This window comes from Micropterus dolomieu, linkage group LG08, assembly GCF_021292245.1.
Source record: "Micropterus dolomieu isolate WLL.071019.BEF.003 ecotype Adirondacks linkage group LG08, ASM2129224v1, whole genome shotgun sequence".
Classification (NCBI taxonomy): domain Eukaryota; kingdom Metazoa; phylum Chordata; class Actinopteri; order Centrarchiformes; family Centrarchidae; genus Micropterus; species Micropterus dolomieu.
The window spans coordinates 6,530,300-6,542,209 of record NC_060157.1 but is presented as its reverse complement, the minus strand read 5'-3'; the positions used below and the strand labels follow the sequence as shown (position 1 = coordinate 6,542,209).

General features: G+C 38.7%; 1 protein-coding gene across 2 annotated transcripts; it reads right to left on the bottom strand.

The window, feature by feature from the left end:
• Window positions 1-1,535: 1,535 nt before the first annotated feature.
• LOC123975748 (N-acetyltransferase family 8 member 3) lies at window positions 1,536-3,628 on the bottom strand. 2 transcript variants are annotated; one of them, XM_046057472.1, is made up of 3 exons: window positions 3,457-3,628; window positions 2,920-3,007; window positions 1,536-2,361 (listed from the first exon to the last, which is right to left on the bottom strand). In XM_046057472.1, exons 2-3 carry the CDS (start codon window positions 2,936-2,938, stop codon window positions 1,610-1,612), a joined length of 771 nt encoding a protein of 256 aa, XP_045913428.1. In that variant the 5' UTR covers window positions 2,939-3,007; window positions 3,457-3,628; the 3' UTR covers window positions 1,536-1,609. The 2 variants fall into 2 exon arrangements, with proteins under 2 accessions (XP_045913428.1, XP_045913427.1); XM_046057471.1 differs by lacking the exon at window positions 3,457-3,628 and adding an exon at window positions 3,117-3,246.
• Window positions 3,629-11,910: the final 8,282 nt, after the last annotated feature.

The following is an 11,910-nucleotide window of genomic DNA, read 5'->3' as shown; positions in this document are numbered from 1 at the left end:
GGGGGGGGGGGGGCACTGTATAGGCTATAGGCACTGCAGCAATTCTGACTTTTTTGAGGGTATTTGCAAAGCTTTTTCATTTAACATACTCCCAAAATGGCAACAGACTGATCTGTAGAGCATGTGTATGAGAGGAATTACAATCAAGCTGTCATTACCTTGAGGCCAGTTGTACCGGTAATTGTGAGAGGATGACAACAGGTTGGCCAGCGTTAAGGCTCATCTTCCTCCGGCTAGTTCAGCACCTGCCTGCTGGCCACCAGCCTAATTCTTTTCTGACAGCCTCAGCAGGAATGATTGATGCCCGAAGGCTTGCGATGGTGTGTGTTTGTGTGTCGCAGTACTGAGATGCTTTATTCATACAATACTCCACTCTTGAAACTCATTTAGACCACACCTGTCATTGCTTGACGTTTTCCTTTATAGGCTTACTGTGGACACACACTCTTTTGAGATAAGCGGGTACTGTGAGGTGCTGATAATATTTTGGAAATTGTAATCACCTTTGGGGAATTTCTGAGGTAATGTAGGTTAAGGAATGTGTACATCTACATTGTTTAGCTGATGCTGCACAATGCTTGTGGCTGACAACAGGTTTATTAGGAAAATATCCTGTTGGCATCATTAGTTGACAGGAAGCTCCTTGTTTACAGTGTTTCAGAAATAGCGCCCACCCAACAGGTTTTTTGTTGTTGTTGGTAAAAGAGTAATATTCCCACGGCCCTCTCACCTTCACTTTGTCCAGTCCTTACTCACACATATCATGAGACCACCAATATGTTAACACTTAGCTTTTTCTCTATTGTCTGGAGTCCATAATCTCAGTATTTACAATGACCTGAATGCATTGCAATATACTGAACTCTTTATCCTGTTTTTACGCCACACACACACGCACACACACACACACACACACACACACACACACACACACACACACACACATACACACACACACAGAGAGCTCTTTTAGCTCCAAAGAATTTTAAACCTCCCAATGTCCTGATACTATTGCATTTTTCATTGGTATTTTAAGCAAAGAGTTGTGAGGTCTTAGAAGTCAGCTAGCATTAATTCCTCTGAGGCAGAGGGATTCAACTTCTCCCTGGAAAGAAGCTTAAAAGAAAGTTCTCCTGCTTTCAAATGACTAAATTTCTCCTTTCTCACATATTTATTTATATTCCTTAGTGGACGGGAGAACAATAGATAATTGAATGTGAATATAGTTTGTTCTGTTTAATGTCCAACAATTAATTGAATAAAATATCTCACTGATATTTTTTGTTATTCCTTATGCAAAGTATAAATTAATTAGATTATCCAGCACAGTTGACTAATTGTCTCATTGTTTTCCTTGGTTATGGGCAATGGACTGTTAGGGGTGCAGGTGTATACATAATACATCAAGGTAAGAAGAAATACAAGGAAACTGAGATCATTAATGCTGCTTTGTGGAAAAAACATGAAATTTATTTTATTTTTCTTCCATGACCGAATATCACACAAGAAAAGATCAACAAGAAAGACTTTTGCATTGAATCAGACAAGAAGCATAAATTAAATGATATATTCCTAATGTGCTGTACAGTTAAGGTTGTATCAGGTTACATTAAATTAACTTCTCCATTCGCATCACATTCATTCTGGCCAGTTTGGAGAACCAGCGATTAGTGTGTGTGTTACTATGGGACGCAGTTTGAACAAAACCAAACTTTTGACTCAGGGATATAGCTGCCGTCTGTGGTGAGCTGACTTCCAGAGCGAGGCGGCTGTAGCCTTGCTGTTTGCAGAAATCAAGGGCCTTCCTTGTCAACTGTGAACCCAGGTTTTTGCGCCGCCATGGAAACACCACAACCATGAGGGACATCTCGCCGTAACTCCCATCCACAGCGTCTTGGGCAAACTCTGAGCCTTCTCCCAGCACTCCTCCATTGCAGTCATCAAACCTCTCACCTTCCTCCCCTCCCCTTTTCCCCGTCACTGCTACCATCCCCACCACCTTGGACTGGCTGTTGACGTCTGCCTCTGCCACCCAGAAACCATTATCTGGGTTTTCCAGGTAGTTGGATTGAATGTCAGCCATGTCTGTGCTCAGACGCCTCGTCATGTAGCCTTCATAGATCTCGTGGCAGCAGTAATAAATGAGGCCAGCCCATGCACTCCCAAAGAGTAAAGCTTGGAAGTAGGAGCTGCCTCCCAGCACATAACCAGCCATGGAAATGCTCAGAGCAATGCCAACATGGTCTGGATGGCTCATGGCCTTAAAGAAAGCTGGGTATACATGTTCAAGTATCCCATCGCGAAAGAGTGACATGACCATATGTTGATCTGAGGGTCTATATTCCCTGATGGAGAACTCAACTGTATGTTAAAGAGGGAGAGAAAGAAAGAGGGAGGGAGGAAGGGAGAGAATGAGAGCTCAGTGAGACTAATCTGTCTGTTGTTGCAATAAGAAATTCCTGCTGGATTTCACAATGGGATCAATAGGCTCACGTAACATCATGTTGCAAAACAAAAAAAAGAATCAATACAACTCTTATGGAATCTCACCCTTTTCATTTCTAATTTAACTCTTTTTCACATGAATGTAAAACCTGCCATTTGTGTATGACAACCTGGGGTGAAAATTACAATTAAAATGATTTTAGCATTGCTCCTCTTTAAGATTTCAATAGTCATCCTGAGATCCATTACAATTAGGTCTCAAAAGAGTCAACGATGAAAATAAAAGCAAGGTGAGACTTCCGAGGCAACAAACAAAAGGTCTTAAGCTTCAGTGAAATGTATTGTGTGTCATCTAGGCATGTTAGTTGTGCCATTCATTTACACCCTAGCTGTCTTATTAGTGCTCTTGTTCGTAATCAACTCGAGTACTTGAAAAAGGTATAAAAGATTAATATAATCAGAACATCAACTTACAGTTATTTTTCTGGGCCATGCCGACTCTTTCCCCTCGTCTTTCACTCACTCTGAAGGACTTAACACTCCTGCTCCCCCTGAACTTAAGCTACAGATTGTGATAATCAGCCATTCACAAAAGGGATTGAAATTAGTCTGGGCATGCTCACCTATGAGTACACACCACACACGCACACACACAGAAAAAACTTGCAGACCTTAAATGACTTTGAAGTAAAACTGCTCCTGATTGTATAAAGTATTGATAATATAAATTTTTTTACAGTTAGATCAAAATGACGGTGATTTGAGGAAGCAAGCATTAAGTTTAATTGAAATTAATCACAGTGATGCTTTGATTAGGAAACGCAGAGTATATATAAAAAAAAAAACTTAATTAGCTTAGTCAACAGAGTAAAGAACTCTATCATTGGATTTCTCAAGGAGCTTGAACACAGATCCGGAATATATTAAGTCAGAATACTGAGCAGAATGTGAATTCAGAGCCCGTTCGAGCACTTCATAGATATTTTCCAAGAATAAAATGTTCATATTAACCTCTTTTTGGGTGCTTGAGTTTCTGTGGTGTTCTCTGAGGAATCTGCTCTCTACACCGCTTCTTCCCCGGAATATAAGGTGAAAGTAAAATTAATATTGTCTAGCCCCCTGACATAAAAGTGTCCTATGGCGTTGCTGACACTGTCTTGTGCAATAACCCAGTGGCCCTCTGACATGATTAAATTTCCTTGGCAGGAAAGGGCCTTTACACCTGTTTAAATCAATAGCGCTGCCTCATGAATCTGTGAGTGTTAGAAGGTCAAGCAACTCTGGAACTTTCCCAAACCATTTCACAACCACCATGTGAATTCTGAATTCTGTACCCTGCAAGTGACCCACATTTGGTATATTGTTTCTTCTGTCTACATAGAGTGGGCAGTATGATAACAAAACCATAAACCTGTAAACCTGGGTCACCTGTAAAAGGACTTACTAGTAGAGATGGGCGATACCAAATTTTTGTGTTTCAATATGATAACCATACTTTTTGTTTGATTAATTTAAAAAAACAATACCAATACTGATCATTTCTTAAATTTTAATAAATTTTTCAAAATAATGGTATTTTTACAAAACATATTTCACACATTTATTACAAAAGAAAATATGAGTACAATTAAATAAAAATGTCTGTGCTAATAAGTATACAAGCAGTCAAGTAATTCACAGAAATACTATGATTAAATTAAATTAAAAAAAAAATTACAAATATGAATAAATAAACGGGGCATGATTGTTTTAGAGCAACTTACCCTATATGTGGCATTTTCTTGTCACATATATAGTGACAACAGTGTTGGGAAAGTTACTCAGAAATTGTAATAACTTACTTTTTTACTAATTTCTCTTTTAAAAAGTAATAATATTACTTTAGTAATTAGTGCGTATTAAAAGTACCTTGTTACATTTCTTGTTTCGTTACTATATTACTTTCACAACCCCTCCGCTCCCCATCCTAAAAACAGAAGGACAACCTGGCAAGTTTGACTAATAGCATATTCATTACAGCAGAAGAAGAAGCATATGTCATATAACGTTAAGTCACTGGCTGAAATAAAAAAATATTGTAAGTAAGTTCCAACTTTTGAACTACTGTTTTTCTGCATATTTATAAGAGCAGTAGGCATTCAGTGTTTTTACAAAACATAAAACGTTGCTTACTGCCACTTTCTCTCGATGAGTGCATGCATCACTGGCAGTTTGGAGTTTCTTTCTATAAGCTTCACTTTTTTTAATTAATTGCTGTGCTGCTTTAGCAGATGCTTCAGTAAATTAGATGTAGAATTGTTCAAGTTGGAAGCTTTTTGCACAGTCACGCATTGACGTCAAGGATGGTGAGCTCTGGTAACGCAGCATTACTTGGATTAGTAACTGAATACAGAATTGGGTCACCTGTCAGAGGACTCATTAGTGACATAAATGCAGTAACGCGTCACTGCCCAACACTTGAAATGGTGCATATTGCTGTATTTTTGAAAAGTAGTGACACCATGCATCATACTTTCTGCCTTTCTCTGCGACTGTACACAGCAGTTTGACGCTTTTTTTTGTTTTCTCATTGCTTCGTCCGAATGCATGCCATTAGGATGTTTGCTTTTGATACTATGTATGTTGACAGTTTGAAACAAAGATTTAAAAAAGGGTTGCACGCTTGGTTCTCATGTCACATAGGTTTCCAGTCATGTGACATGGGCCAGCTAAATATGTCAGTGCTGTTCATTGGCACAAACATTACACTAAAGTACTGAAAATGTTTAGAATTGATGCAATCACCCATGTTTTTATGTTATAATAGCAGAGCCTGATATGCACTGCAGGGCCTAATGACAAGTCAAAACATAATTTACAATTAACACTGCGCTTCTATAAGATATAACCATGTACGGTATATCAGTAAAGTAACTTGATGAAGCCAGTGAAATTACTTCTGAGGTAATACAGTCATGTCAAAGCCATTTTGTCATGTCATGATCACTTTGAACAATTGTTACCACAAAGTTCTAAAAAACAAACTAATTAAATAAAATTAAAGCACAAGCTGTGCATTAATCAAGTCATTTTTGAACCTCGTGAATGTGTCATGGTATGAATTGCTTTAGTACATAATACTTCATTAGCACAGGCAAAACTAATTTCACTTAATAAAATTAGCTAAGTGCTTCAGAGTTGATTGCACATTGTCTTCAAACAAAAAAGAAATAAAGGTTAAAGTTGCCGTGGAAACTAACCACTGTAGGCAAACTACATGCTCCACTTCAAAAAGGGAACATGAGTGCCCAATGGATTGCATTTTTATTCATGGACATGTACTTGCACAAGGATTGTGAGGCAAAGAGCCTGTTCGGTACGCTTGTCATAGAGCTCCGACATTAAGGGATTAAACCATTACATTATTGAGTTTTTCCCAGCATATCCAGTGGCTAGCCATCATTTGAATACACCTCAGACAACTTTATTTCCAACCCACTGCCTCTTCAGAAACTTTCAATTGAATGTGACTTTCCTATGCCTCAAAAATGCACATATACAGAGCTAAAACACTACCCAGATATTTCCATTTAGTTCCAGACATCTTTCATTATTATAGTAATGCATTAGCTTTTGTGTAGAATATATGTTTGGTAATGCTTCAGCATTTATGATGTGGTAATGTCTGAAATTGCCTCTGTCAAAATAAAACATGGATACTGACTTGGACTTGCAGTACATGAGAGTGGAAGCTTATTCAATCTTATGCACCAGTGACACCGTCTCTCCACGCAGGACTTATATTTGGGAAACACAACAGAAACACTATGCAACACAACTCTGATAAGGTAAATATTTGCATCAATAAAGAATCTTGATGTTGACTCACTTTGGATCTCTGTTTGAGTCAATAGGACAACACACTACATTTACTTTTATACGATTTATGTCCCACTCCCACTGTACATAACCATCAAATGAGAGCCATTCTTTTGTCCAGAAGAATGTGTCTCTACTCAAACTTCAACAAGAATGATATCTTCTGTGATCCAAAGGGAGGTCGGGAATGTAAATCAACTAATAAATTATGATATATTATTACAGGTTCAGCTACCCAGCAGTAAGTAATTACAAATAGCCCCACCTTTATCCAGATGCAACATTAATGCATCACTAATTATAATCCCTTAATAAAATGTTATCACTAATGGAGGCCAGTTTGACGATAGGGAATACAGCCCCGAGGTGAGTTACAGCTCCGACCAGGACTCTGTCTCCGAGGACCAAGATGCCGCAGGTTCAGGCGGGGACAGGAAAGGAATCAAACAGGAGAGGAGCAAGGTTAGGGATCAGAGTGGCAGCCACAACGTGTAGAGCCAGAATATTTTCACATCTAATACAGCGATTTCAGTGTTTATTTCCACCAAACCAGTCTTGGTGATTGTTGGAACAGTTGACAGACTATTTACAATGGTTTTGATGAGTTTTATTTTCTTTCTGTAAAGTTTGAATGAAGTGTATCTCAAATTCATAAGGTGTACAAGAGTATTTTTCTGTTGTATAAGAAAAATATGTGTGTGAATATTTCAGTTTTTAACATTTTGTGAGTTTATTTTGTTTATTTACAAGACTAAAAAAGTTAAGAGAGATTGCGTAACGTAGCAAAGTCGCTGCCCTGGTACATCTCCCATCTGAACTACAGGGAAAGCTATTCTTTTCGACTATCAGCACTTACTAAATGTTGACAAAAAATTTGAAAAATGTAGATACTGAGTGTATCAGCAGGATGTTCGCTGACAACATTTTCTTTTTCTAAAGTATCCATTCATTGCAAGTAAAGTATGGTTAAACCTTTGCTATTGCTAAACTATGACTTTTTTTAGACACTTGCTATTGGTTAAATAAAAAGTTTGACATTTTGAATTTTTCTTACCAAGAGTTCAACAAGTCGTCTAGCCTAAGCGACAACCTCCAAATACGACTCATATAAGCATATCATACAATAGTGCCCCTACCGGTGGCGTGCCTCCCTAAACGGTATTTTCAAACCCCAAATTGGAAATCACGTGACCTATATCACATGACATATATACGTGGAGACAGCAGCAACAGAAAGGAGTTAAACCATAATCTGCATAGCTGTTGGGTTCAGTGGTCGCCACTGACTCAGGTTTAAGCACACACCCCTGTGAGGGTTAGGGTAAGGGGCTACGGGGGTCTGTCAACACCTTTAAGACTATTATAGTTAGCTAGCTAGCTAACGTAGCTAACGCTAACACTATGGAGCTAATGAAGCTAATGCTACTATGTAACTTCATTAAAAAAACAAATCAATGGTGTTTCACGTGGGAACCGAGTGCTGGTCTCCTGCGTGAAAAGCGGCCAATTTACCATCTGTCAACCCTATCCACCACCACCAGCACCAGAAACAATTCTTATGTGAGTCTATAAGAACCACCAGCAGCTAGTTACAGCTGGTGTGGCTCTGCAAAATGGAACAAAATTCACAGACCAGCACATAAGATTGTGGACTTTTTAGGTTAGTGGTTAGTCAGTAATCTTTCCCAAACCTTATCCAAAGTGCTTTTGTTCCCTAAAACTAACATGTAGGACTCAGGATGCGGACCACAGTCTTTGACTTTGTACACCCACCATCCACCCAAACACCTCCCTAAAAAATCTTTGTAAATAAATGGTGTATTTTTCTCACTCAAATGGAACATAATGCAGAACTCTACCACATTTTCTTACAAAAAACATATTTGTCTATACAAATTAGTAGTATATCAATGTAATTTCTACAAGACAGGGCAGCTTTATCTGGCAGCGATGATGAATTGAAATTTAAAAGTTTTATGTTGCCTGAATGTGAGTTCTCACAGTTTGTGTTTTGTTTTTTAATCACAGATTGCAAGTAATTGTACTGAGAATCCAGGGAGCACAAAATGCTAAGGTTATCTTGTAACACTGTTTCAGATTATGACAGATTAGAAAATCATAATGAAAGTCTGAAACAGACCCAAGAGCAGTGAAAGGCTGTCTTCTTTCAAATCTTGTTTTATGGTAATCTCACTTTATCACAATCCAAAGTCATGCCTCTTTCCTTGTGACTGCTAAGACACTTCACCCACTGAAAGCAGACAAATTTGATTCTCACCTCAAAGTGAGAATCTCAGGTAATTGTCATACTGAAAATAACAGGATTAAAACAGACACAAAATTCTCCTAAGATGCTGCAGCCTGTAGTATTTTAAATTCTGCTGAATAATAACAAAGCTGTTTAGACACATATTGTATGAGAGAGTGATGATGGGGTCAGTTGTAAATGCACAACTGAAGGATGATCAGTACTGGACATTACCAGACTTCCTTCTAAAGCATACAGATGTTTCACGCTTTATATACAAATGACACATTGAGGATTTTATACTAGAACCAAACTGTAATAACAACAGCCCTAGAGGCTTTCTCTACACATACAAGACAGTTGGATAGACAAACAAGTAGTAAATCTTTGTTATTCTTAGCCATCCATGAAGCAAAACATTTGTGTTATAGTAGTTTTCTCTGGACCCCTGCCAAATCTGACCAGTGATGACATGTATAGCCGCATGTTGTCATTCCGCCACTGGTTGTCGAGGTGGTGTCCAGCAAACGATGTGGGCTTTGTAGATCATTGGCAGACTTTCTGGGGCAGACCTGGTCTGATTCGGAGAGACGGCATCCATCCCACTTGGGAAGGAGCAGCTCTCATTTCTAGAAATCTGGCCAAGTTTATTAGTGGACCAAATCCATGACAACCCAGAGTTGAGACGAGGAGGCAGAGTCGCAGTTTAACACACTTCTCTGCCCTTCTATTTCAGCAGTTACCCACCCAAAACCCTACGCAGAGTCGCAGTCTAACACACTTCTCTGCTCCTCCATTTCAGGAGTTACTTAGTGAAAATCCTATAGTGACGGTGTCTGTCCCCCGACCATTGAAGTTATTTAAATCAAAGGTAAACAGAAGAGGAGCTGTGCATAAAAACCTCATAAAAATTAAAACCACAAGAGCAATAGTGCAAATGAATAGGAGAGTTAAATGTGGACTCTTAAACATCAGATCTCTCTCTTCTAAAGGTGTACTAGTAAATGAACTAATATCAGATGATGATATTGATTTATTTTGTCTTACTGAAACCTGGCTGGGTGATGGAGAATATGTTGGCCTAAATGAATCCCTCAGCCCTCCCAGTCATATTAATACTCACATTCCTCGAGGCACAGGCCGAGAAGGTGGAGTTGCAGCTATCTTCGACTCTAGCCTACCAATCAGCTCTAAACCTAAACTAAATTATAACTCATTTGAAAGCCTTGTTCTTAGTTTTTCACACCCAAGTTGGAAATCACTGCAACCAATTCTTTTTGTTATAGTGTACCGAGCACCTGGTCCATACTCTGAATTCTTATCTGAATTTGCAGAGTTTTTGTCAACTTTAGTCCTTAAAACGGACAAATTATTGTAGGGGATTTTAATATTCATGTGGCCAGTTGAGAATGATAGCTTTAGTACTGCGTTTATCACTCTGTTAGATTCCATTGGCTTCTCTCAGAGTGTTCATGAACCGACTCACTGTTTTAACCACACCCTCGACCTTGTATATGGTATTGTAATTGAACATTTAGTGGTGTTCCCACAGAATCCCTCTTTATCTGACCACTGTTTGATAACGTTTGAGTTTGTATTGCTGAACTACTCGCCATTGGGCAAAAATTTTTATACAAGATGTCTGTCTGATAGTGCTGTAGCTAAATTTAAGGATGCAATTCCATCAGCTCTAAATTCATTATCAGATCACAAAGTAACGGAGGACTCCTATGCTAATTTCAGTCCCTCCCAAATCGATCATCTTGTTGATAGTGCTGCAGGCTTGCTGCGAATGACACTCGACTCTGTAGCCCCTCTAAAAAAGAAAATAATAAAACAAAGACGGTTAGCTCCATGGAATAATACTGAAACTCGCAAATTAAAGCAAATATGGCGGAAACTTGAGAGGAATTGGCGTTCCACCAAAATTTGCGTTTAATTTGGCAAGATAGTCTTAAAACTTATAGGAAGGCCCTCCGTAATGCCAGAGCAGCGTACTACTCGTCATTAACAGAGGAAAATAGGAACAACCCCAGGTTTCTTTTCAGCACTGTAGCCAGGCTGACAGAGAGTCACAGCTATTGAGCCAAGTATTCCCATAGCTCTCAGTAGTTACGATTTCATGAGCTTCTTTAATGATAAAATTCTAACTATTAGAAACAAAATTCACCAAGGCCTGCCCTCAACTGGCACCAACTTATCTCTAAACTCAGGAACCTTAGAAACAGCTGTAAAACCAGATAAATGTTTAGACTGCTTTGCTTCCCTCAATCTTTACCAACTAACTTCAATAATTTCTTCATCTAAACCATCAACCTGCCTCTTAGACACCACCCCGACTAGGCTGCTTAAAGAAGTTTTAGCCCTAGTCAACACTTCTATACTAGATATGATCAATCTATCTTTATCAACAGGCTATGTACCACAGTACTTTAAAGTAGCTTCAATTAAACCTCTTCTGAAAAAGCACAAACTTGATCCAGATGTTTTAGCCAACTATAGACCTATATCTAACCTTCCATTTCTCTCTAAAATCCTGGAGAAAGCAGTTGCCAAACTGACAGCGCTGGTGAAAATTACTAATGACCTCCTAATTGCATCAGACAAAGGACTTGTTTCTGTACTGGTTATTAGATCTTAGTGCTGCATTTGATACCATTGACCATCAGATCCTATTACAGAGACTGGATCATTTCATTGGCATTAAAGGAACCGCTCTAAGCTGGTTTAAGTCCTATTTATCAGATCGATTTCAGTTTGTACATGTTAACGATAAGTCCTCTATGCACGCCAAAGTTAGTCATGGAGTTCCTCAAGGATCTGTCCTCGGACCAATCCTCTTCACTTTATATACAGTGGGTACGGAAAGTATTCAGACCCCTTTAAATTTTTCACTCTTTGTTTCATTGCAGCCATTTTCCAAAAATCAAAAAAGTTCATTTTATTTCTCAGTAATGTACACTCAGCACCCCATCTTGACAGAAAAAAACAGAAATGTAGAAATCTTTGCAAATTTATTAAAAAAGAAAAACTGAAATATCACATGGTCATAAGTATTCAGACCCTTTGCCGTGACACTCATATTTAACTCAGGTGCTGTCTATTTCTTCTGATCATCCTTGAGATGGTTCTACACCTTCATTTGAGTCCAGCTGTGTTTGATTATACTGATTGGACTTGATTAGGAAAGCCACATACCTGTCTATATAAGACCTTACAGCTCACAGTGCATGTCAGAGCAAATGAGAATCATGAGGTCAAAGGAACTGCCTGAAGAGCTCAGAGACAGAATTGTGGCAAGGCACAGATCTGGCCAAGGTTACAAAAAAAATTCTGCTGCACTTAAGGTTCCTAAGAGC